This window comes from Suncus etruscus, chromosome 4 (genome assembly GCF_024139225.1).
Source record: "Suncus etruscus isolate mSunEtr1 chromosome 4, mSunEtr1.pri.cur, whole genome shotgun sequence".
NCBI lineage: Eukaryota > Metazoa > Chordata > Mammalia > Eulipotyphla > Soricidae > Suncus > Suncus etruscus.
In genome coordinates, this window is record NC_064851.1 from 21930477 (window position 1) to 21958018 (window position 27542).

A 27542-nucleotide genomic window follows, 5' to 3' on the forward strand; every position below is an offset into this window, starting at 1 on the left:
ACAGACAAGCAAACTTGGGTTAACAATGCAAACCACACAGCATGCAGGGTTAGAGTCTCCATTCCTTTGTCATCTTTAAAAATCAGGAATTGGGCAAGTCCAAGTGGAGGAACGTTTCCAGTATGGACACAAATTTTTTCAGTTGCCTTAATTCTCTTAGGATGCATAAAGCAATGTGCTCCTTTACACAAATTTTCAATATTGAAAACAATTAATTTACACACCCATACACAGAGAATTTATGAGCAAACATATAAGACAGGTAATAAAAGTAGACCCATGACAAAATTATATGATATGAAAGTTTTATGGAATAAGGTGAGCAAACACATGTAATAATCACTTTCCAATCGCTTCTCGGCCTTTTGGCTAAGATCAAGTGTAGTATCTGTTCTTATTAGTTTAATACCTGATATGTCGTCTATCCAATGACAATATATTAAATGGATTTTTGGCACTAGGAACTAGAATAGGAGCTTGCTCAGTCCATTCCACGCATCGACCTGGTATTGCAGTACCTCCAGGAACGGTGCACAAAAAAAAAAAAAAAAATCACTTTCCAAATTTCTTTTTTTTTTAGTCATGATTTTTAGAAGAAATACAAACCAAGGCCGGAGAGACAGTACAGTAGGTGAGGCATTTGCCTTACATGTAGTCAGTCCTGGTTTGATCCCCAGAATCATAGATCATCCCCCAAGCAGTGCCAGGAGAAATGCCAAGCATAGCCAGATGTGGCCAAAACCAACACCCCCCACCCTCCCGCGTAAAAGAAGAAAAAACAAAATGAAACAAAAAACCCAAAACCACAACAAAACAAAACATAAGCCAGAAAAACTAAACTGAACATGTTTATCATCCTGGCTTAATGTCTTTCTATCTAAGTTCTTAGAAATACACCAGCTACAGTTCCTTCTCCAAACTATTTTCAATTGATAGAAAAAAAATACTTTTTTGGGTATATAATAGCTAGTTAAAATTATTTTAATACTTTTAAATAATTTAAAAGTATCCAAAACAATGTTAATTTTTACTTATTTTAAGTAAAAATACATTGTATTACGTCCATAGTTTTAATTTTGACAATGCTAGGAAGCTGATATTCCAAACTAAAGCTTGCTATTGAACAATCATTTCACTGATTTTTTTCTAAGTGTTGCTTGTTCTGGCAAGGGGCGGGCAGAGGGCAACATTTGGTGGTGCTCAGGATGGTGGTACTGTGGTGCCGGGGGTGGAACCAGAACTGGTCATATGTAAGGCAAGTGCCTAAATCTTAATGTTGGACTCTCTTTTCAGTCCTCATTTCACTATCTTTTTTTCCCCTGTTTCTTTTTAAGATGCATCTAGTGATGCTCAGGAATAACTTCTGGGGTTGCTCAGGGAACCATATGAGTTGCTGGGCATCAAACCTGGGCTGTGAACACATAAGGCAAGTGCTTTATCTGCTGGAAAATAGCTTCAGTCCCACATTTCACAATTTAAAAATGACAAAAATCAGAGGCCGAAGGAAGCTCAATGGGCTGAATAAGTGCTTTGCGTAAGTGAGGCCTAGGTTCAATTCCTAGCACCACATGGTGTTGTGGTGGATCCCAGCACCATTGAACATAGCATAACATCAACCAAACAAGATAAAAAAACAAGCAAAAACTCCATGCTATCAAAAAGTCACACACGAGTGAAAGGCTGTGTTTTTGGGGCAGGGGATGAGATATCCAGGCATATGTGCTTTTCCTGGATGTAATCCAGAACTTCATACATGCAAAGTAAATTACACTGAGCAATAATATTTCATGCTCTTGTGCTGTTTTTTTTTTTTTTTTTGGCGGGGAGGGGCCACAACTGACAGCGCTCAGAGGTTATTCCTGGCTCTACACTCAATAACTGCTCTTAGCAGGCTTGGGGGGCCGTATGGGATACCGGGAATTGAGCCCAAGTCTGTCCCTGGTCAGCAGTGTGCAAGGCAAATGCCCTACTGCTGGTGCTATCTCCATTCATACTCTTTTGTTTGTTTGTTTTTGGGCCACATCCGTCGGTGCACAGGGGTTACTCCTGGCTCTGAGCTCCTAAATCGCTCCTGGCAGGCAACCATATGGGATGCCGGGATTCTAAGCACTGTTGGTCCCGAGTCAATCGCTTGCAAATGAAAGCAACTAAAACTATGAAGGGAGAAGAGAAATTTCACAGAATGACAATATATCAATATACCCTTATCTTAATAGTAATACATAGAGGCAGGAGCGATAGCGCAGTGGGGTAAGGCATTTGCCTTGTATGTGGGTGACCCAGGATGGACCTCGGTTAGATCCCCAGTGTCACCTTTGGTCACCCAAGCTAGGAGCTTGAGTGCATAGCCAGGAGAAGCCCGAGCGTCACTGGGTGTGACCCAAAAACCAAAAACCAAAAAAAAAAAAAAAAAAAAAAAGTAATACATAGTCTTTGACCAAGTTGACAACTGGAAAAAAAAAAAAAAAGGCAAAACCACTTAATAGGTATGTCCAAATAATTTAAACTTGTCTTTTAGGGGAGATTAAAACTAAATTTACAAACGTGCCTGGCTGCTCAAATTCTCCTCCATCCTATCTGAAGTTACAACCAAATTTGTACTTTTAAGTGTTGAATTGAAGTAAAAGAAACAAACAAGGCCACTTGGAAGATGCCATTTGCTGTGCACACCTATTATAAATGAGGTTCCAGGTTAGACCTCTGGATGTTTTCTACTAACTAATATTAAGAAATATCTGGCAGCTCACTATTTTTTGAGGGATAGTAGTGTTAAGGATCAAACTCAGGAACTCACACATATAAGGCAAATATACTCTATAGTTGAGCCATATCCCAATCCAGGCTGCTTATTCCTGGCAGTACTCGGGAACCATATAGGATCCCAGAGATCAAAACAGGTTGGCGGGCCCGGAGAGATAGCATAGCGGTGTTTGCCTTGCAAGCAGCTGATCCAGGACTTAAAGTGGTTGGTTTGAATCCCGGTGTCCCTTATGGTCCCCTGTGCCTGCCAGGAGCTATTTCTAAGCAGACAGCCAGGAGTAACCCCTGAGCATCGCCGGGTGTGGCCCAAAAAACAAAAACAAAACAAAAACAAAAACAAAAAAAAAAACACAAAAACCAACAAAACAAACAAACAAAAAAAAAACAGGTTGGCATTGGGAAAGACAAGCACCCTACACCCCCTGCACTATTGCTTCAGTTAGGAGAAAACCATTCCCTAACTTGTAGCCCTAGTATATTGTACTACACCAGAAAAATATCACATGTCAAAAATGTCACAGGTGAAAAATCTACAACTCCAACAGGGAGTTAGGCCAGAGTGATAATACAGAAGTACTATCAGCTTGCATGAGGCTGACCTGGGGTTCAATTCCTGGCATCCTATATGGTCCCTAGAGCCTGCTGGAGTGATTTCTGAGAGCAGAGCAGAAAGTAAACCCTGAACACTGTGGGTGTGGCCCATCAAACAAAAACAAAAACTAACACAGGAGCAAGGGAGTTATCTCAAAGGGCTACATGCAGGAAGCTATGATTTGGACCCCTGGCACTGTACTCCCTACCCCCCCAAACCCTTCCCCTCAGGTGTAGTTCTAGTGGCTTCAGAGTAGCTCCAGGTCCAGCTATTTAAGCCCAAGGCTCACAGAACTAGCTGAGTATCATGGGAAGCACCACTGAGGAAGGCCATAAAACAAAACTCCAAACCTATGGGCCAATTCTCTTCAACTTCAGGATAATGCACCCCAAAGGCAGGTTTTTTATTTTGGCCACACTTGGAGATGCTCAGGGAACCATATGGGATGCCAGGAATCAAAAGTGGGTCAGTCATGTACAAGGCAAACACCCTACCCGCTGTGCTATCACTCTGGCCCCAAAGTCACTGTTTTATATTAGGAAAAGTAATCCATGGACTATTAGCAAAACTGTTATCAGTCCATTTTACCCAGGAAACTGGCTAAAGTTTTACATTTAAATTTAAAACACTTCAGACTCAGGGCTAAGTGTACATGCTCTGCAAGTAGAAAGCGTAGGTTCAATCCCCAGAGCCATTGATCTAAAAGAATAACTGAGAGTGGGGCCGGGCGGTGGCGCTAGAGGTAAGGTGCCTGCCTTGCCTGCACTAGCCTTGGATGGACTGCGGTTCGATCCCCCGGTGTCCCATATGGTCCCCCAAGCCAGGAGCAACTTCTGAGCGAATAGCCAGGAATAACCCCTGAGCGTTATCGGGTGTGGCCCAAAAATAAAAAAACAAAAAACAAACAAAAAAAAATAACTGAGAGTGATGCTCAAGTAATGGCAGGAAATACCCTGAGGATTAGCAGATGTAGCCTCCTTGCCAACCCCCCCTGTTCCCAATAATAAGAGAGAGCTAGAGCATATGCATGTTTGCAGAAGTGGCCCATCTCCTAACAAAGTTGGTGGGTACTCCAAGTACTGAGAGGGACCCTGGGAGCACTGAGTTGAAAGTAGCCCTCAGCCCAGCTGGGAGTCACTTAAAAAAAAAAATCCCTTAATACACAAAAAGAAATAAAAGCAGAAAGTTCCTATCAAAGACAAAGATCAGTTTGAGAGAGCACTTGCCTTGCTTGAGGCCTGGGTTCAATTCTCAGCAAGGTTCAATAAATAAAATGGAGGACTGGAAAAAAAAATAGTACAGCTGGTAGGGTGCTTGCCTCTGCAAAGTTCAACCCAAGTTCAATCTCTAGCACACAATGTGGTCCCCTGAGTACCACCAGTCATGATCCCTGAATGCAGAGGCAGGAGTAAGCCCTGAGTAATACGAGGCTTGTCCCTAAAACCAAATAAGTAAAAACAGAAAGAAAAAAAAAAGGGGGGGGGGGGACCACAGCTCATTGATTGAAATGCTTCCTTTATGGTTTGAAACCGCTGATCCACCATAGCACCACCAGGTCTAAGCCCAGAATACCCCTTGTACTGCTTTCTCAGGTGGAGCAGCTCTGCATCCAGGGCCTTAGCACTAATGCAGGGCTGAGAGGCCCCCAAGTCCAGCAAGCAAACAAAAAGCACACAAGTTTATAAATTGGCCTAGTTTATCATGACAACTGTAAATTTGTTAATAGCATAAAGATGGCATTTTGATTAATGGTCTCATAATCTCATTTGGTAGGTTCTTTTATTAATCCAGCACATTAGTAGATAGGCGGAGCTAAGGCATAATGATGATACTATACTTCCCAAGTAAATGGGGAAATATTGTTGAGGTCAGAAGTGGTGCCCCAATAACATTTTAGTTAAGGAAAAAATAAACAAGATATCTGAAGAGGTCTAAAGCAAATATATTAACACCCTACATAGTATCTTGCATACTACAACTGAGGGCTGTTTCCTGATCTGCTGAAAGCTGAAATTTTCCTGTAGAGTATGTGGAGATGAAAAGGCAGAAAGAGCACAAGAATACAACTGCAACAGCGACGGAGACTGAGTATAAGTTGGGAAGGTCCCTTCCCTGCAATAAACTTGAACATTCCGAATACCTGCATCCTCTACAGATTTCTGAAGAGCTTCTGCTAATTCTTGATCTGCAATCTCTTCCGGCCGCATATCCTCTCGCCCAGCCCCATATGCCAACCGGGCACACTCTGGTAACTCTCCCTCAGGAAGGAAGGTGGTCTGTGAGCCTGTGGTGCCGATCACGAGGACATTTTTCTTGAGGTCAATTGAACACTTAAAGAAAAATGGCATTTTAGATCCTGAATACACACATATATAATAATTATATATTATGAGGTCAGAGTATAGCACAAAAGGTAGGGCATTAGTCTTGCACATGGGCTGACCAGGTCTCTCTCCAGCATCTCATATCATTTTCTGAGCTTGTCAGGAGTAAATAATTCTTTTTCTTTAAATTTTTTATTTTGTTGTGTTTTTAGTTTTTGGGCCACACACGGCGTTGTTCAGGGGTTACTCCTGACTGTCTGCTCAGAAATAGCTCCTGGCAGGCACAGGGGACCATATGGGACACCGGGATTCAAACCAACCACCTTTGGTCCTGGATCGGCTGCTTGCAAGGCAAACGCCGCTGTGCTATCTCTCGGGCCCTCTTTAATTTTATTAGAAGTAAATAAATTTCTGAGCATAGCACACTGTAGTCCCCCAAAACCAAAAAACGAAAACAACCACCACCACCACCTATTTTACCCAGGATTGTGGAGTCAGAGTTGGGGAACTTTTGGGTAGCTGAAGTCGGAAGTATAAAAAAATTGAGGAGTCGGAGTCAGAGCATGTATCTACCAACTCCACAGCCCTGATTTTACCTAGATACATTTAAATATTTTTATTTCTGTTTTTTTTTTGTGCCATATCAGGTGGTAATCAAGGCTTACTCCTGCCTCTATGCTCAGGATTATTTCTGGTGGTGAATGTGATACCTGTGATGTCAGGGATCAAACCTACAGTATCACTCACACACTTGCCAAGTAACCCTCACCCCTGTACTCTCTCTCTTCCCCAAAGTATATAAACTTTAGCTAGGGGTTGATAGCAACAGCACAGAGCCAGGAGTACACATAAGCATCTCTGGGTTTGACCCCAAATGAAAACAATCTCCCTTCACCCCCCCAAAAAAAAAGATGATAGACTAAACAAACCTACAAGGATTTCATAAAAATAATTTCTATTTCTACCGATAAACCATTTCAAGCCTTGTAAGATCACATAATCAAATTAAGGACCCTTACATGTTGAAAGAGTGCTTTCTAGCTGTCCCAATATACACTCCAGTAAAATAATGCAAACCCACCCACCCATCCATATGACATACAAAAAGCTATTGCAAAAAGGGAGAAATTTCTACTTGAGGTGGAGTAAAAATAAATTAAAAAATACTTAAATACATAATACATAAATAAATAAAGGACACATATAAAATAGAAAAGATCTTAATTACCTGGTGCCGTTTCAGCCATATCAGTCCCAGAAGCATGTCCATGGGTTGCTCCTCAAGTATAGAGAAGGAACATGCCAGAAAATCTCCTTCATCTGAACCTGAGCTAAAAGCACATGAAGAAAAAAAGGGAGAAAAAGAAGAGTGACTGTTTTAACTGCAAAGGGCCAAAAACTGAAAATGTGATCATACTGAACCTGTTACTCTAATCAATACTGATATAAAGCATGAAAACAGAGAGAATGCAGTATAAAATATCTAACTTAAGGAGTCAAGACAGATTAATACAAGGGTACTTAAGCCCCAGGCTACAAACATTTCGACCACGGAAACCACACTGAAGGCCATCACAAACTATTGGGGTGGTCCAGGTAGCCCTCAAGACCATCACATCTTCAGGCTTTTCTATACTGAACTACTGGCTAAGAATCGTCAGGAGGTGCTTCCTGGTCTCCTGAGTTTGATGAGAACCAATAAAATTAAAATAAATAATTTCTAGTTAATAGAAAAAGGGTTTGGGGTTGAAGAGATAAGAGAAGTAAAGCACAAGATAAAAGCACTTGCTTGCATGCAACTGACCCTGGATCAAGCCCTGGCGCCATACAGTCCCTGGATATCACCAGAGATCACTTCTGAGCCCACCAGGGATCGTAGAGTATGAAGATTTTTTTTTCCACTTAAGAACTGCTGGGGAGGGCCCGGAGAGATAGCACAGTGGCGTTTGCCTTGCAAGCAGCCGATCCAGGACCAAAGGTGGTTGGTTCGAATCCCGGTGTCCCATATGGTCCCCCGTGCCTGCCAGGAGTAACCCCTGAGCACCACCGGGTGTGGCCGGAGAGATAGCACAGAGGTAATGCATTTGCCTTGCATGAAGGACAGTGGTTTGAGTCCTGGCATCCCATATGGTCCCCTGAGCCTGCCGGGAGTGATTTCTGAGTGTAGAGCCAGTATAACCCCTGAGCGCTGCTGGGTGTGACCCAAAAACCAAACCAAAACAAAAATCCCAAACCAAAAAACATGGGGCCAGAGAGATAGCACAGTGGTGGGGCATTTGCCTTGCATGTGGCTGACCCAGGAGGGACCCAGTATGACTACCCGCATTCCATATGGTCCCCTGAGCCTGCCAGGAGTGATTTCTGAGCACAGAACCAGAAGTAACTGCTGAGCGACCCAATTGCCCCCCCCCCAAAAAAAACAACACAAAAATAACAAGTGTGGAGAAAAAAATAACTTGTGTACACTAGGTAGAATGTAGACTGGTATAAATATTTTGGAAAATAAAATACAGCTTTCTCTAAAAAAAATTTAAATAGAAACCGAAGCTTTGTACATATGATGTCCTTGTTAGATCACTGGGCTTTCCCCTTCCAACCACCAAAAACAAAATTAAACAAAATTCCCCTAAAAATAGAACCACAATATGGTCTATCCCATTCGTAGATATCTATCCATCCAAAGAATATGAAATCATTAAGAGCTGTAAGTGTGGGGCCGGAGAGATAGCATGGAGGTAAGGCGTTTGCCTTTCATGCAGGAGGTCATCGGTTCGAATCCCGGCGCCCCATATGGTCCCCTGTGCCTGCCAGGAGCAATTTCTGAGCCTGGAGCCAGGAATAACCCCTGAGCACTGCCAGGTGTGACCCAAAAACCAAAAAAAAAAAAAAAAAAAAGAGCTGTAAGTGTTCCAATGCTTAGTGTAGCTATTAACAAAAGCTTATATATGAAAACAACATAAGCATACCAACTGACGGATGACCAGTTGAAAATATGATATATATATGCAATAAAATACCACTCAATTATTAAAAATATAAAAGATAAAATCTTGGGCTGGAGCAGTGGCGCAAGCAGTAGGGTTGTTTGCTTGTAAGCGCTGACCTAGGATGGACCACAGTTCAATTCCCCAGCGTCCCATATGGTCCCCTGAGCCAGGAACGATTTCTTAGTGCAGAGCCAGGAGTAATCCCTGAGCATCACTGGGTGTGGCCCCAAAACCAAAAATAAATGAACAAAATCTTACTACTTGCAGCAAACTTAAAATTCAAAATAATTATGTGAAGCAAAATTTTTAAGAAAGGAAAAAAATACTGAATAAACTCACCTTTATTAAAAATATAAGGAAACGAGGCAGATGAAGAGACAGAATTAGAAAATTAAAGTGAATGACAGGATATTAACGATATAATGTAAAAAAGATTACCAAAGAAGAGACTGAAGGAGTAGGGTAAAAGCATGGGTAAAGAGGATCAAGTTAATGGCAGCATGTATATAAGCATAATTTTAAAAAGCAACAAATAGGGGCTGGAGCGATAGCACAATGGTAGGGCATTTGCCTTGCACATGGCTGATCCAGGACGGACCTGGGTTTGATTCCTGATACCCAGGGTCCCATATGGTCCCCCAAGCCAGGTGCAAATTCTGAGCTCTTGAAGAGCCAGGAGTAATCCCTGAGCATCCCGGGTGTAGCCCAAAAACCAAAATCAAAACAAACAAACAAAAAAGGCAACAAATAAAGAGATAAATATCCAAAGAAAGAAGCTAAAATATTCAAAGGGAGTATCCTGGGAGATATTGACAGGAATGTCCTGGAGGCAGTTCAAGTGGTAGAGTAGTACTTGTGTGTCATGTCCAAACTCCACCTGCAGCCTTCCATGGCCTCTTCACAGGCCTGCTGGAGTGACTATAGCTGGAAATGGTTTAATAACTAATCTTTCCCATCAAGAGCCAATGGTGTGGGGCCGGAGAGATAGCACAGCACAGTGGTAGGGCGTTTGCCTTAGATGCAGAAGGACGATGGTTCAAATCCCGGCATCCCATATGGTCTCCCGAGCCTGCCAGGAGCTCTGGCATAAAGCCAGGAGTAACCCCTGAGTGCTGCAGGTGTGAACCCTCCCACCCCCCTGAAAAAAGAAACAATGGTGTGACCCCTATAAAGAAAAAGCAGGTGCTGGAATAATAAGCAGATGCTGGAGTGATTGGCAGAAGAATCAGAGATAGTACAGGGGTTTGTTTAGATGGGGGTAACTCTGTATATTGAAGTAAGTATAGAGTGAAGTAAGCCCTGAGCACTGTTATGTGTAGGTCCCAAAACCAAAGCAAAAACAAACAAACAAACAAACAAACAAAAAACCCGGAGAGATAGCATGGAGGTAAGGCAGAAGGACGGTGGTTCGAATCCCGGCATTCCATATGGTCCCCCGTGCCTGCCAGGGATGATTTCTGAGCATAGAGCCAGGAGTAAAAAGAAAAGTTGAGAGGCAGCAATGTGTCAGGTGCTACAGAATATACCCTGTATTTGGCAAAGCCTTGGGTCTGATTCCTGGCACGACCCAGACCCTCAAACATTCTGTACCTAAATTTGACTCTGGCCTGGTAAGGTCTGTGTTGGGACCTGTTTTTGAGGTAGGGAGGTGCAGAGCACCCATGGGGCCAGCCTGGGGGTATGGGCGCCCTTGGGGAGTGAAGCCGGCAGAGTCTGGGGGAGGCCTATGGAGCTGCAAGGTAGATGAAGCTCTCATGTCTGTTGGGAAGGAGTGCAGCCCTCAGCCCTCACAGCAGGCACAGGGGTGGGTTCAGTGCCCTAGGGGCCCTGTGATAGACATCAGGAATTGTGTATGCCTGTGGTGAGGGAGTAACGGAGTGCATGTATATATATAAAATATTAAAATACCAGATATTAAATATTTAATAAATATTTAGGAAGTAACCTTCCTGAATCAGTTGTACCTGTCCAAAAGGAGAAAAAAAAGGCGGGGAAGGGCCTTGCCTATCTGTGTTCAGGGGTCACTCACAGCTCAGTACCTGGGAATCCCTACTACTTGGAGGTGTCTGGGGAAACTGGGACTCAAACTCAGGCCTCACATACAGATGCATGACAATTGCTCTCCCTCTGTGCCTTCCAAAAATTCTTATTCTGGGACCAGAAAGAGAGAATATAAGGAAGTGTACTTGCCTCACATACTACAAAACTGTGGCATCACATATGATTTCCCTAGCACTGTCACGAGTGTTTTCTGAGCACAGAGGCCAGGAGTAAGCTCCTGAGAAAACCAGACGTGGCACAACCAAATCAAACTTCCATAACGGCAGGGTACAAAGTTCCCTTCTCTGTGTCTTTTACTCACCTAGATGGACCCTTCCAATAATCTTCATGGGTGCCCCACTCCCTTTGGCAAATTCCTGCCCAGACGTCGATCTACCAGTCTCATTATATTACACCTTTCAGCACAAGCTTGGCTCATAATGGTCATCTGGGCACCTGGAGATGAAGAGAAGCACCAAACAATAGAAACAAAAGTCTACAATTGTGGACTATCAAAAATGCAAGCACTGTGTTTTTTTTTTGCCACTGCATGGCAGGAAGCAGGTATACCCCAAGGCTTTTGTCAATATTAAAATCAATTCTAATACAGCATGTTTTCTGACCAATCAACTTCGAGAGCCACAATCAATATTAATTTAAGAATTTGGTTGTGGGGGAAGAATATTTTCTTAAAGTGCAAAACCCAATTATTTAAACATGATATTTAAAAAGTAATCACCAACAGCAATATACCTAGACAGAACTTTTAAAGAAGTCGAACTGTATCTATATATTGAAATGCTAAACCACACACACACACAACACACACACACACACAACACACCACACACACCCACACACACACACCTTTTACTCATACCTCAGGCATTAGTACTGTTTGGCTTTGGACCACAAATAGGATGAATAAAATTGAAACTCAGTCATAAAAAAAGGAAAGCACCCTATCTGCTGTACTCTAAAGAACCCAAAACTCCCGACACTAAATCCCCAATATGATGGTGTTAATAACCAGGTCTTTGGGAGGTAATGAGGGTGGTGCCCAGCGTCCCCATACTGGTCCCCCCAAGCAGGGGGGATTTCTGAGCGCTTCGCCAGGAGTAATCCCTGAGTGTCAAACGGTTATGGCCCGAAAAACCAAAAAAAAAAAAAAAAAGATAATTAAAACCTAGCATGTAGCTAAATACGTAGAGAACGAGTGGATAAAAATTTTACTTCAGCAGATGCCCATTACTATATTTTAAATTCTCAAGTGAGAAGCCCAGAATAAAGACACATAAGATTACCCACTGACATACACACAGAGCTGCTCTATGTGGCCTTATTAAAAAAACATGCACTGGTATTAAGAGCGAAAGTGACAGTATACAGTTATCTGAATCTTTAAGTGGTAATCTCCCTGATTTTAAAGATAAAAACCCATGCATGGCTGTAAGTACTGGCACACAACAGACCAGTTTAAAAGTCTCTCTCTTTCTCTCTCTTTTTTTTTTTTTTACAGCATACCCTAGAATTCAGATGCTAAATAAGGGAGGTAAAGGAAATTTCTATAGCTAGACAAACAGGGAAAAGGTTTTAAGTCAAAAAAAGACAATCCTAGCTTGTTAGTTAACACTCAGTGGAGGACTGTGCTCAGTGATGGACAAACAGAGTTGTTCCTGGTTGGGGAGACAGAGACATAACGGACAGGGATGTCACCTGAATCCACAAAGGCCTTCACAGGACTATCCATTCACTTTGCAGTTAATATAAAGCATCACTACTTGGCCAAAACTTTCGCGGTGCCTCTTCCATAGTATTGTCCTGTTTTCTCAATGTTCTGTTGCCTGTAACAAACCAAAACCAAGTACACTAGAAGTCAATTCCCGAATTCAACGTCACAATATTAAAAACAGATTTGTATATTATCTTTTGTTCCAGCTCTAGCAGTTGAGTCAAGAATCAGGACTCGGGGGGCCGGTGTGGGGTGTGGGGGCCGGCGGTGGCGTGAGGCGGTAAGGTGCCTGCCTTACAAGCGCTAGCCAAGGAACGGACAGCGGTTCGATCCCCGGCGTCCCACTATGGTTCCCCCAAGCCAGGGGCGCGAATTTCTCGAGCACATAGCCAGGAGTAACCCCTGAGCGTCAAACGGGTGTGGCCCAAAAACCAAAAAAAAAAAAAAAAAAAAAAAAAAAAGAAATCAGTGACTGTCTTGTAGGTGACTTTGGAGGAGGAGTGAGATGTGTAATCAACAGAAAATCTAAAGACTATGAATTACCTTCAAGTGAAACAATTATTCCCAAAAGAAAGCAAGCTCAGAAGGAAAAAAATTAATCTCTGAGGGAAAGGGTCAGAAACTCTAACTGAATTTATTAAACGCCTTTTTGGGGGGTGGCACCAGGATCTAACATATACAAGGCTCTACTGAGCCACTTTCCCAGCTCAAATGCTCTTCTTTTACTGAGGAATTACTATACCTAAGTATATTTCACTGAATCCAGTGCATTTAAAAGTCTGCAATGAGGGGCCAAAAGATATAAAAAAATAGCATGGAGGTAAGGCATTTGCCTTCCATGCAGAAGGACAATGGTTCAAATCCCGGCATCCCATATGGTTCCCCGAGCCTGCAAGGAGCAATTTCTGAGTGTAAAGCCAGACATAACCCCTAAGCGTTGCCGGTGTGACCCCCCAAAAAAAAGTCTGCAATGATAATATGCAGATGTTTCCAATGTTTATGTAGCATCTATTGATCAATCTCCAAAACTGATTTCTCTGTCCTGTAAAATTAGGAAATTAATCTTTATTTTAGACTTGCAGTATAGTATACGAAGCTAACAAAAGAGCAGATACTCAGAAAAAGTATTGACCGAACTATCTAGCTATTATCTAGAAAACTACATATTTTTAGTGTGTATTATCCTGTCGTACACCAAGTCACAAATTATTTCTTAGCGAGATAAAGTATTCTAATTTCTGGGCCCGGAGAGATAGCACAGCGGTGTTTGCCTTGCAAGCAGCCAATCCAGCAACAAAGGTGGTTGGTTTCGAATCCCGGTGTCCCATATGGTCCCCCGTGCTGCCCAGGAGCTACTTCTGAGCAGAGAGCAGGAGGAACCCCTGAGCACCGCCGGGTGTGGCCCAAAAACAAAACAAAACAAAAAAATTATATTTCTTACAATGAGAAAAAAATTTTTTTTGTTTTTGTTTTTGGGTCACACCCAAATAGTTAATGCTATCATGACTGTTCTGATATTGCAATAACAGCACTGAGCCACAAAAACAACTAGCCCAAGAGACACATTGCAAAGCCAAGCCCAGATATTTACTACTGTCTGGGTCCTTCACAGGAAGTTAGCTGGCCCCTTGTCCTAAACTGCAGTCTATCCTTTCTGCAGTAGTACTCTAGCTCAGTTGGGGTTTTTCATCAGTTATTCTGTGATAAATATCAAAACTTCACAGGAGTCAAAAAGCAAACTCAGTTAAATAATGACGGTGTTATTCCCTCAGAACACAAATATCCTGCACAAATAAACCAAATTAAAACTGACGGGCAATTGATTTAAGTACCAGATTTTCTTCTACATTACATTATTACATTCAGAAATAACCTAAAATTAACTAGGCATGCCTGACCTTACATCAACTCTAAGATAAGTTTACAGCAAACAAACAAACAAAACATTTGTGATACCGATTATACAGCTATCTTGGGCTCTGTACTACTTTCATAGACACATGGTCTCTTCTTTAAGAAAGAATATTTGCAGTGTCAGGGATGTGGCGCAATGATATTGTATATGTTTGGATGAGCTTGATGCCAGATTTAGCACAACCCCCACAAATAATTTATTTATTAGTTTTGGTTTCTGGGGTCATACCCCCGGAGACGCTCAGGGGGTTACTCCTGGCTCCACGCTCAGAAATCGCTTCTGGCAGGCTTGGGAAACCATGTGGGACACCGGTATTCGAACCAATGGCCTTCTGCGTGAAAGGCAAATGCCTTACCTCCATACCTTTGGCCCCAACCACAAATAAATTTTGTTTAATTTTACCCACCTTGGAAAAATGCATGCACCATATGGAGATGCTGCTTCACTTCTAGTCTTCCCAACAGCACATGTGACAGTCTGGCTATGTCAATCTCTCCACTCTCCCTCCCAAACCTCCTGCTTCCTGAGCTGTACACAAGTCTTAAAATTATGTCAGAACTTCTCTACAGCTACAATCTGGTCTAGTCTGGAGAACAAAAATATCTTCCTGTTTTTCTCAGTAACTTGAACTACTGAGATGTTTCTCAAAAGATTTGATGAAATTAATGGGAATGAATGAATAGTTATGGATAGTTTATTTACTCTGGTCTACAGTTTACATTATTCAAACTATCTTTTTGTTTTGTTTTTGTTTTTGGTTTTTGGGCCACACCGGCAGTGCTCAGGGTTACTCCTGGCTGTCTGCTCAGAAATAGCTCCTGGGGCCCGGGCGGAGGCGGTGGCGCTGGAGGTAAGGTGCCTGCCTTGCCTGCGCTTAGCCTAGGACGGACACGGTTCGATCCCCCCGGCGTCCCATATGGTCCCCCAAGAAGCCAGGAGCAACTTCTGAGTGCATAGCCCAGGAGTAACCCCTGAGCGTCACAGGGTGTCGGCCCAAAAACCAAAAAAAAAAAAAAAAAAAAAAAAGAAAGAAATAGCTCCTAGCAGGCACGGGGAACCATATGGGACACCGGGACTTCGAACCCAATCACCTTTGGTCCTGGATCGGCTGCCTTGCAAGGCAAATGCCTCTGTGCTATCTCTCAGGCCCACATTATTCAAATCTTAAATGTAGTCAGAGAAACAAAAAATTAAAAATACAGTATTCTGACATCCCAAGTTTCCTTTAAAAAACCAAGTTAGGTTCATTTAAGCAAACCAAGGATAACGAAGTCCTTCAAAGTAGCACTGTTACTGTTATGTTCTTTGCCTTGCAAATAAGAACAAAACTGAATTGAGGGCAGAGGCAGGACACTGGAGCAGATGTCTATTTATTTTATGGGGCCAAGAATCGCCAGAGCTTCACTGTTGAGCTGTATTCCCTAGTTTCTCTTTTCAAATGCTAGTTGTTTATTTTTTTGTTTATTTTTTGAGTCACACCCCGCAGTGCTCAGGAGTTAATTCTGGTTACTGCAATCAGAAATTGATCCTGGCCAGTCTCGGGGGGACCATATGGGATGCCGGATTTGAACCACCGTTCGGCTCATGCAAGGCAAACACCCTACCTCCATGCTATCTCTCTGGCCCTGTACTATGCCTCTTAACCTTAACCCTATTCTATATATCTCAGGCCCCTCTTTCTAATATTTAAAGGGGCTGATCAGTGATGAACAGTGATTATACTATGATATAATGTACATCATGATGTGAGGACTGTTGTACTTGCTTACTTAGGCCCCACCCAGAAGATCCTATGCATGTGATTTAGGAACAAAGCCCAAACACCTGATAAACACAAATAGCATGCCTGGGGCTGGAGCTAGTGGCACAGAGTGGCAAGGCGTCTGCCTTACTGGCACTAGCCTAGGACGAACATGGTTCGATCCCTAGGCGTCCCATATGGTCCCCCAGTCAGGAGCGATTTCTGAGCGCATAGCCAGGAGTAACCCGAGTGTCACGGATGTGGACACACACACACACACACACAAAAAAGCATGCCTAACATCTTGCTCTGCTGGGGCCATAAGTTGTAAAGTCATCTGTATGGTTTTACTTTTGTTTCTTGGCTAGATTTGCCAGTGCTCAGAGAACACATGGGATGCCGGAGATCAAATCTGTAGGCTGTGTGTAAGGCAAGTACTCTACCTGCTGTGCTATCACTCTGAACCCCAGTCATCTCTGAAGGTGTTTTAATGACACATTGGGGCCTAGACAGGGCATAAAGTATTAAAATTAAAAAAAAAATCATTAAGCTAGACAGCTGCACCATCTGTGGTATTGAATCAAAATGTAAGGAAATAGAAAGAGAACAGCATTTTGGGTGCGTGTTAATTTAACTTTCTACACTCATGGGACTGACAATGGTATGAGGATGAGAGCCCGGAAAATCACTAGCCTGAAAAGACTTACGTTTTAGAAACTATACTGCAAAATAAGTTCTCCTCACTGCAGATAACTAAAGTAAGAAAATCTTTGGTTTGGCAAAGCACTTCTTTTAAATCTTGTTCTTTGGGGAAAAGTCATTATTACCTTATATCTTCTTCGATCTTTGCCTGAGCTTCGAGATCAACAAGGTGTCAGCAGAAAAGAGACGGATCCTTTCTTGCTCTCTTCGGGCTCGATCCTGTTTGCTGCTCCACCAGGACCCTAGAAAATTTCTCTAAAAAAAAATGAGGGAAAAACCTTATGTACTATTACTATATTATCTTTATCAATACTTTCCCACACCAAGTAATTTCTCAAAAAACAGTAGGGTCAGGAAATAATTCAAAGAGCTGGAACACGTGCTTTGTTGAAGACCTGGATCAATACCTTAACAGTGTAGAGTCCCCAGATTTATACCAGGAATGACTGTGAACTGTGTATGGTTATGGACTCAAACCCTAAACAATTAAAAAACAAAACCCACTAGCCCCTTTGTCTCCCAACAACAACAAAAGAGGAAAAAAAACTAAGAGATACAGGAGCCAGAACAATGTAACAGCAGGTAGGCAGGGTGCTTGCCTTGCACATGGCTGACCCAGGTTCAATCCCCAGCTTCTCAGATGGTCCCCAACCAATGTCAGGAGTAAACCCTAGGCATATTCAGGTGTGATCTATCCCCCCCCCCCCAAATATACAAGGATACTTCAAAATTAAAGATTACTAAATTATTAAGAATACTTCTTATATAGTTATAGTTTAAGGTGTTTGCCCAAGTATCACAGGCATGACTGCTGAATGCAGAATCAGGAGTAACCTCTGACAAACAACAGGTGTGGCCCAAATCCAAAAATAAATAAAAAGTATTTTAGAGCCAGAAAGATAACTCAAAGGGCTGAAATGAATGCACAGCAGGCAGAAGACCTGGATTCAATCCCTGGCACCTGGTTATAACTAGGAGTGACCCCTGAGAATGGAGCCAAGTGTAGTTCTTAACAACCACACAAGGAAAACTAAGCTCTAAATAAAACAAATTTGTTTTAAAAGGAGCAACTTAATAACTCTTGAGGTAAAAACATTAAGTATTTACAAAAGTACATGTATTCTTATTTTATTGTTTTTTTTTGGGGGGGGGGGCCACACCTGGTGATGCTCCAGGGTTACTCCTGGTTCTGCGTTCAGAAATTGCTCCTGGCTTAGGGGACCATATGGGATCGAATCACACTCCTTCCTAGGTCAGCCTCATGCAAGGCAGCCTCCCTAGCACTTGTACCGCTGCTATGGCCCCAAAAATACATTTATTCTTTTAAGAAGTTATTTATCAGGCCAGGAATGTGGTTCAGTAATATGTACAGTGGATGCCTTGTATACTTTAGGTCCAAGTTTGAGCCATAGCACTCAAAGAAAAACAGAAAGTATCTATAATATTTAATTTGGACATAATGACTTTTCAATTTAAATTAGTGGGGAATGACTCTCCCTTCCTCCACTTCTTATAATTCTATTACCTAAAGATGAATTTCATCTTCCACCACTGTCATTTCCTTTATGATGCTGTGACTTAAACCAGAGGGATTAAATGGAGACTAATTTTAGCTTCTCTATAATGACCAATGATTACAGGCAGGACAATAAGTAAAGAGAAATCATTGCTTACTTTAAGATGGATTTCACAGTAAGAACTGTCATTTTTACTGTTTCTTAAATGGAAGTGCAGTTACAGGTATAAATTTAAATATGCCATAATCATGGTCCTTAGCAACTGGAATATGTGGATAAAAAACCGGGATAAAGATCATATGAATGAATTATGAATGAATTAAAAAATAAAACCAGGGGCTGGAGAGAGAGCACAGTGACGTTTGTCTTGCAAATAGCCGATCCAGGACCTAAGGTGGTTGGTTCAAATCCTGACGTCCCATATGGTCGGTCCCCCATGCCTGCCAGGAGCTATTTCTGAGCAGATAGCCAGGAGTAAGAAACCCTGAGCACTGTCATGGTGTGGCCCAAAAACCAAAATAATATAAATAAAATAAAACCAATATTAAGTTAAGTAAAACCATAAAATGAGAGGAAATGCTGTATGCATCTATTCACATAAAGTTCAAATACAGGGAAAACTTTTTTATAATGACTATCAGAATACTAGTAAACTTAAAAGGAGTAAACTGACTAAAAGAAAACAAAATACGGTTGGGCGAATAGGGTGGGCAAGGTGTTTGCCAACGTGGGTTCATCTTCAGCATCCCATATGGTTCTTCCCCTACCCTTGGTCAGGCATAATTCCTGGGTGCAGAGCCAGGAGTAATCCCCTGAGCAACCACCCAATATGACCCCAAACAAGGGGGGGGACAACACTTTTTTTTGTTTGTTTTTGTACCAACCCGTTGACACTCAAGAGGTTACTCCTGGCCATGCGCTCAGAAATCGCTCCTCGGCTTGGGGGGACTGAGGTCTGTCCTAGGCTAGCACTTGCAAGGCACATGCCTTACCTCTAGTGCCACCAGCTCTGGCCCCAAGTTGGGGGGGGGGGACTTTTTAGAGAACATTATCAAGCTTTTTATACCTTCAGGCCAGGAAAAATTATAAAAAAATATCTTGTAAAATGGCTGATGGCTAAGGCAGAAGCAATACCAAAATAGATAGAATGTTGCTTTATAAAATCCAGGTGTTGAGATAATCATTTATAGCTACTGCAACATCTGCTGCTGCTTTTTAGATTCCCTACCATGATTGGGGAGGGAAATCTGGCACGAATGCCAGGTAATTTCCTCAAACAATACCAGTTCAAGAATTATAGGTTGTGGGGGCCAGAGTGCTTTGCTCTGCATACCAGCCAACTTGGGATTTGATGCCCATATGGTCCTAGAAATACCACCAGGAATATTCCATGAGTGCAGAGCTAGGAGAAACAACCCTTGGACTTCATCAGGAGGTTACCCCCAAACCAAACGAACCAAATACAAGTGGAATAACAGTGTTCTAGAGTAAATAAAATGTTCAGTATTTTGACTGGGGTAATAGATAAAATGAATTTGCTAGGACTCAACAAAAACGAATACTTAAAATATGCAATTTTCTCCTAAGGCAAACATTATCTTACTTTAAAAAATGGTCATATAAAAAGAAAGGAAAAGGTCAATAAAATATTTTAGCATTTAGTCAGTTTGATTTATAAACATTAAAACTAGATGTTTACAAAAAAAGCTATTTGTAAAGATAACTAATAACAATATTTCAATATAGCTTCCAACAAACTTAACAAGTTACACTACCATTAAAATTGGTGGGAATGTTCGATCCCGGGTTTCAGCACCAAGAAAAAAAAAAACAAAAACAAAAATTGGTGTGAAGATAAAAGAAGTTCTACTTTGTTAAACTAGTTGATGTCAATGGGCCTAATATCCTGTAACTAAAAGCATATCTTTTGGGGGAGGGCAAACAATAACTATTTTATTTTAATCATTTTATTTTATTTTATTATTTTATTTCATTTTTTTTTTGGTTTTGGTTTTTGGGCCACACCCGGTGGTGCTCAGGGGTTACTCCTGGCTGTCTGCTCAGAAATAGCTCCTGGCAGGCACGGGGGACCATATGGGACACTGGAATTCGAACCAACCACCTTTGGTCTGGGCTTGCAAGGCAAACACCACTCTGCTATCTCTCCGGGCCCTAATCATTTTATTTTTGATTAAAAATTTATCATAACAGGGCTTACAGCAATAGCACAGTGGTAGGGCATTTGCCTTGTGCATGGTCGACCCAGGTTCAATCCTGGCACCCAATCTGGTCTCCCAAAACTGGCAGGAGTAACTGAGCGCAGAATCAGGAGGAACTCGAGTGCTGCCGGGTGTGGCCCCAAAACAAAAAAACAAACTTCGTCAGAGTTTTGAATCTGCAGTAAGTCTTAATATTTTAATGCACCAGCAAGAAACTGGTGACTTAGGCTAAAATGGCCATATGCCATCATAGGGGAGGTAGAGTATGGGGAAAATGCTCTGGATAAATATTAAGTGAACAAAAGCGGAAAAAAAAAATTTAACTTTTATGGTCACACCCATTACAATATGTATAGAGGAAGTGATAGTCCAGAGGGTAAAGCAGGACTAGCCTTGCAGGCAACTGACCCAGATTCAATTTCTGGCATCCTATATGATCAGTCCCCTGAACACCACCAGGAGTGATTCCTGAGTGCAGATCCCAGTTACCCCGATCACTGCCAAGTGTGGTCCCAAAGCAAAACAAAATAAATCTGAAAATAAAATAAATAAAAACAATTTAATAAAAATAATTTTTAATTTTTAAATGAAAACTAAATATGCACATAAAAACATATGAGAATATTACAAATGCTAATTTAAATTATATATATATATATATATATATATATATATATTTTTTTTTTTTTTTTTTTTTTTTTTTTGGTTTTTGGGCCACACCTGGCGTTGCTCAGGGGTTCCTCCTGGCTGTCTGCTCAGAAATAGCTCCTGGCAGGCACGGGGGACCATATGGGACACCGGGATTCGAACCAACCACCTTTGGTCCTGGATCGGCTGCTTGCTAGGCAAACACCACTGTGCTATCTCTCCGGGCCCTAAATTTTATATTAAGATAAAAGCTGAGGGCCAGAGATAGCTCAATGGGCAGAGCACATGCTTTGGATACCCATGGACTGGGTTCAATCCCTAGCACTGATTCCTCCCAAGCACTGGCAGGAGCAGTGTATAGTCTCAGAGTTCTACCAAGGTGAGAGCCCAAATCAAAATCAAAATCAAAACCAAACAAACAAAAATGTGAGGTTGAGTCATCAGTTTGTATGATTACTAAATGCATTTCAACTGTCACGAGTTAAGACTTTTTGAGAGGTCTAACTAAACAGGTTAAAATTAACAGCACTCCAGGGCTGCAGAGATAGTGCAACAGGCTGGAGACACAGACGTTGCGTGCTTTTTTTTTTTTTTTTTTTTTTTTTTTAGCACAAATAGGTCCTTGCTACTATGGCTAGGAATGATGCCTGAGCACAGAACTATGAGTAGCCCCTGATCATAACTTGGTGTGACCAAAACAAATCAGTATTTTCAGAGTGTGTGTGTGTGTGTGTGTGACCAAAACAAATCAGTATTTTTAGAGTGTTTGTGTGTCCCCTGATCATAACTTGGTGTGACCAAAACAAATCAGTATTTTTTTTTTTTTTTTTTGCCACAACCATTTGATGCTCAGGGGTAAGTTACTCTTGGCTAAGCACTCAGAAATCCCCGTGTGTGTGTGTGTGTGTGTGTGTGTGTGTGTGTGTGTGTGTGTGTGTGTGTGTGTGTGTGTGTGTGTGTGAGTGGTCTGCAGAACATTTTGTTTAGTCTCCAAGCGCCCCCTGTGAAAGTGTGTGTGTGTGTGTGTGTGTGTGTGTGTCACCTGATCATAACTTGGTGTGACCGAAACAAATCAGTATTTTTTTTTTTTTTTGGCCACAACCATTTGATGCTCAGGGGTTACTCCTGGCTAAGCGCTCAGAAATTCCCCTGGCTTGGGGGGACCATATGGGACGCTGGGGGATCGAACCACGGTTCTTCCTTGGCTAGCTCTTGCAAGGCAGACACCTTACCTCTAGCGCCACCTCACTGGCCCTAACAAATCAGTATTTTCAGTGTGTGTCTGTGTATATGTGTCTGTGTGTGTGGCCCCTGATCATAACCTGGTGTGACCCCAACAAATCAGTATTTTCAGTGTGTGTGTGTGTGTGTGTGTGTGTGTGTGTGTGTGTGTGCAAGTGTAGCCCCTTATCATAACTTGGTGTGACCAAATCAGTATAGCCTCTAATCATAACTTGTTGTGACCAAATCAGTATTTTCAGTCACAGTGTGTGTGTGTGTGTGTGTGTGTGTGTGTGTGTGTGTTGGTATGTTCCACAATCAACACAGTGAATTGAACAATCCGGTTACTTGAGTTTCTCCATATTAGATGTGGTACAACTACTTTACTTCAGGTCAGTTTGATGCCTTCCCAATATGTAAGCTTACCAAGATCTCCACTGAGTAGAGCATCTGCCAGGGGTGGATTTCGCTCCTTCAGCAAGGACAGCTCATGGGGGTTGGCCAGCAACATGTCTCGAAGTAAGGCTGGGTTGTCCAAGCCCTGGGGAGATGAAGCTATGTCTCCAGGAGATGAGTGGGACTGCTGTGCTCCTGGTGGCTGGCGATGCCGGGAGCTTGAAGTGCCAGGTACAGCTATACTACGGAAGTCTATTCGGGGTAAGTCTGTTGGAAAAAATCAATTTAAAGTTTACTTCAGATGACTCCAACAATAGCAAGCACTTGAGCCAGGGAGATGGCTCAAACGGCCAGAACAACATGCAAAGCACATGGGACACCCAGGCTTAGTTCCTGGCACCACATGATTCCCTCAAGCAAAGCACCACTTGGAAGTGTCTACACTACTTTATTCGTGATATGTAACAGTAAGTTGTAGTCACAGACATTCTAATGCCCTTTTACAAATCCTTTCAAATTTTTCATGCTGATTTGTTATATATAAAGACTGTAGTAAAGAGTAAACAGGCAGGACAGAATAGAAAAAGGAATTGAGGCAAACATGGTATTAATCCTAAAGTTTTTGGTTTGTCAAATATCCCCAAGTGTTTTATTTATTTATTTATTTTTGGCTTTTGGGCCACACCCAGTGACACTCAGGGGTTACTTCTGGCTATGCACTCAGAAATTGCTCCTAGCTTGGGGGACCATATGGGACGCCGGGGGATTGAACTGCGGTCCGTCCTAGGCTAGTACTGGCAAAGCAGATGCCTTACTGTTATGCCACAGCTCTAGCCCCACCAGATATAAATCAAAGAGCTCTGATACCTTAGGTAAAGAACAGGCTATATAGGACCAGAAAAAGTACTGGGATTTTGGTGGCTTTCTTTGCATCACCATGTGTGATCCCTAAGAACTGAGAGTAATCGGATACTGACAGGTATGACCCAACAACCCATTCCAAAACAATACAGTATGTTTAAATAACTATCAGTAACTTCGTGAATCATGGATCTTTAATACAGTTTTTAAAAGTTGGGGCCGGTGAGGTGGCGCTAGAGGTAAGGTGTCTGCCTTGCAAGCGCTAGCCATGGAACGGACTGTGGTTCAATCCCCCAGCGTCCCATATGGTCCCCCGAAGCCAGGGGCGATTTCTGAGCGCTTAGCCAGGAGTAACCCCTGAGCATCAAACGGATGTGGCCCAAAAAAAAAAAAAAAAAAAAAAAAAAAAAACAAAATAAAAAAAAATAAAGTTAACAATAAGTCCATAGCATAAATGTCAGATGTTGAACCCTGCAAGCCTGTACTAAACATAATGATAGTTTGGGAAATGTTTTTTCTTTTGGGGATGGGGTATGAGGTGGGAAGGGTGTGTTGGGCCATATTTACTCCTGACTCTGTCCTAAAGGATTACTCCTTAAATGACTTGGGGGACTGTATGTGATGTTGAGGATCAAACCCAGGTTGACTGCAAGCAAGCAAATGCCTTGCCCACTCCCTATACTACCTCTTTGGCACTGTTTGAAAGTTCTTAACTATTCACTAAACTTACAATCTGATCTGTGCATCATTGCTATATCTTCTTATATCATTCGGTTAGCAGATAGGGTTTACAGTAGAGCAAAACAGAAGAAAAGGTCTGAGAGGTAGCTTGCCTTATATGCAGCCAACCTGTGTTCTATTACTGGCATCCCATATGGGCTCCTGAACACCACTAGGAATGATTCCTGAGTAGAGTCAGGCGTAACCTTCAATACTGCTACAGGTGGATCCAAAATAAACAAAGAAAAACAGATTCTCTCAGAGTATATCAAAAGATCTAGGGGCCGGTGAGGTGGCGCTAGAGGTAAGGTGTCTGTCTTGCAAGCGCTAGCCACGGTTGGATCCCCCGGCATTCCATATGGTCCCCCAATCCAGGGGCAATTTCTGAGTGCTTAGCCAGGAGTAACCCCTGAGCATCAAATGGGTGTGGCCCCAAAAACCAAAAAAAATAAATAAATAAAAAAAAATCTAACAGTGGTTCAGAACAGTATTTTTCTTTTTTCTTTTTTTTTTTTTTGTGGTTTTTGGGTCACACCCGGCAGTGCTCAGGGGTTTTTCCTGGCTCCATGCTCAGAAATCGCTCCTGGCAGGCATGGGGGACCATATGGGACGCCGGGATTCGAACTGATGACCTTCTGCATGAAAGGTAAACGTCTTACCTCCATGCTATCTCTCCGGCCCCAGAACAGTATTTTTTTTTTTTTTTTTTTTTGGTTTTTGGGTCACACCCGGCTGTGCTCAGGGGATACTCCTGGCTGTCTGCTCAGAAATAGCTCCTGGCAGGCACGGGGGACCATATGGGACACCGGGATTCGAACCAACCACCTTTGGTCCTGGATCGGCTGCTTGCAAGGCAAACGCCGCTATGCTATCTCTCCGGGCCCCAGAACAGTATTTTTCAAAGTTGGCAGTGATGGGGGCAAAGCACTAAAATAGGGATAGGGTACTTGCTTAATATATGGTTGACCCTGAGTTTGATCACCAGTGTCCCATATGGTCCCTTGAGCATGCCCAGGAGTACAGAACCAGGAGTAATCCTGGAGCATCACTGGGTGTGTCACCTCCAAATAAAAATAAACAAAACAAGTAGCCCAGTTGATTTAAAAGCCACTGGGTGTACTTTCTGCTTGCTTGCTTAAAGAAGGTAGGTAGATGGGGCTGGAGTGATAGCACAGTGGGTTGATGTTTGCCTTCGTGCAGCTGACCTGGGTTTGATTTCTGGCATCCCGTAGGGTCCCCCAGACCTGGCAGGAGTGATTTCTGTGTGCAGAGCCAAGAGTATGTAGACCCAAAAAAAACCAAACAAACAAAATCAACAAAAGGGGCCAGCTTAGTGGCGCTTGTAAGGTGTCTGCCTTGCCAGCGCTAGCCTAGGACCGGACCACAGCTCGATCCCTCAGCGTCCCATATGGTCCCCAAGCAGGAGCGACTTCTGAGCATATAGCCAGGAGTACACCCTGAGCGTCACCGGTGTAGCCCCTCCCAAAAAAAGAAAACTCAACAAAAAAAAGGAGGTAGGTAGAATTCCAAGGGAACAGGGGCTGGGACCAATTAGTATAGCAGTAGGGCTAACACACAGATTTGATCTCCAGCATCCAATATGGTCCCCCGAGCACGGCTAGATGTGGCCAATAAACCAACAACAAAAGTATTCCCAAGGTAACTTTTTTGTCTGAAAAGGTGGTGGAAAGCCAAGTAAATTTGGGAATTTGTGACTTAGAGAACACATGGAGAAGGGAGATATGTCAAAGAGAACTGAATTCAATTGGTAGCACCACTGTCATAGAGCACAAGGCCTGAGCAATACTATATCACTAAGCCCAAACTAAACTGTTACATCCTTATAGCCAGTTTGTTTTGCTCTGCCAAATCAGTGTACTTAAACCTGCTGTGAGGCACAAAGACACAAGAATCAGCCAAGGTGAGGCAGGTGCTGACTTTCTGGACTTCTGGGAATAGCTCTGCCCCAGAATTTTTGGAATTCTGGGGTGAGCCGGCACTTTGGGGACATAGGAAGACAGAGAGATGACTGGGCAGCTCAGGAAACGTGTATATGTGTGTGCAAATGCTCAACACTTCTAACCCCAGACCTCTTTTTACGATTATAAAAATGTTGGGCTGGAGCGACAGCACAGCAGTAGGGCGTTTGCCTTGCATGAGGCTAACCCAGGGTGGACCTGGGTTCGATCCCTAGCGACCCATAGGGTTCCCCAAGCCAGGAGTGATTTCTGAGCGAATAGCCAGGAGCAACTCCTGAGCGTCTCCGGCTGCGCCCCCCCCCCCCCCGCGCAAAAAAAAGGGTGAAAATGTACTGAAACTGCTTTGAGGTGGAAGCTGCACAATTCTGAATATACTAAAAATTAGTGAACCCTATTCTTTGTAATAATTTGTAGGAAATGTATATATCTTTTTTTTTTTTTTTTTTTTTTTGGTTTTTGGTTTTTGGGTCACACCAGGCGGCGCTCAGGGGTTACTCCTGGCTTTATGCCCAGAAATTGCTCCTGGCAGGCCCGGGGGACCATATGGGATGCCGGGATTCAAACCACCGACCTTCTGCAGGCAAGGTAAATTCCTTACCTCTATGCCATCTCTCCGGCCCCGAAATGTATATATGTTTTTATTTATTTATTTATTTTTTTGTGGTTTTTGGGTCATACCCGGCAGTGCTCAGGGGTTATTCCTGGCTCCAGGCTCAGAAATTGCTCCTGGCAGGCACAGGGGACCATATGGGGTGCCGGGATTCGAACCGATGACCTCCTGCATGAAAGGCAAACGCCTTACCTCCATGCTATCTCTCCGGCCCCAAAATGTATATATGTTAACATGACTTATTTACTTAAAAGACCTAGGGAAATAATTCATAACATTTGAAATGTATGCTTTGCATTCCTGGAGTCCAGGTTCTAAGTCCTCGGTTCAATCTCCAGTACCAAACTGTCCTCTAAGCTATGTGGAAATCAATATGGATAAAGATTTCTATAGGAATTAAAAAAATAAAATAAAGTAAGGGACTAACACGGCGATTCCCATTCCTTCAACACTAAAAATGATTTGAACATTATACCTGTCCCAACTCTAGGTCAATCCTAAAGCCTTTTGGACCTCAAGTAGAAGAAATGCTTAAAACTTGGGTGTAAAATGGGGGCTGGAGCAATAGCACAGCAGGG

The 27542-nt window shown here is 42.6% G+C and overlaps 1 protein-coding gene and 1 non-coding gene across 2 annotated transcripts in view; one reads left to right on the forward strand and one right to left on the reverse strand.

The window, feature by feature from the left end:
- DDI2 (DNA damage inducible 1 homolog 2) overlaps positions 1-27542 on the reverse strand; it is a 49315-nt gene that overhangs the window by 3799 nt on the left and 17974 nt on the right. The window contains 12 exon segments of the mRNA XM_049772164.1: positions 5493-5682; positions 6905-6996; positions 6999-7007; positions 11026-11056; positions 11059-11159; positions 12420-12447; positions 12449-12534; positions 12537-12547; positions 16919-16956; positions 16959-17015; positions 17017-17048; positions 22825-23061. Coding sequence (XP_049628121.1) covers positions 5493-5682; positions 6905-6996; positions 6999-7007; positions 11026-11056; positions 11059-11159; positions 12420-12447; positions 12449-12534; positions 12537-12547; positions 16919-16956; positions 16959-17015; positions 17017-17048; positions 22825-23061 — 912 coding nt within the window.
- On the forward strand, positions 350-540 carry LOC126008135 (U2 spliceosomal RNA). Its single transcript, XR_007495521.1, has one exon. It is a non-coding gene; the product is annotated as a U2 spliceosomal RNA (small nuclear RNA).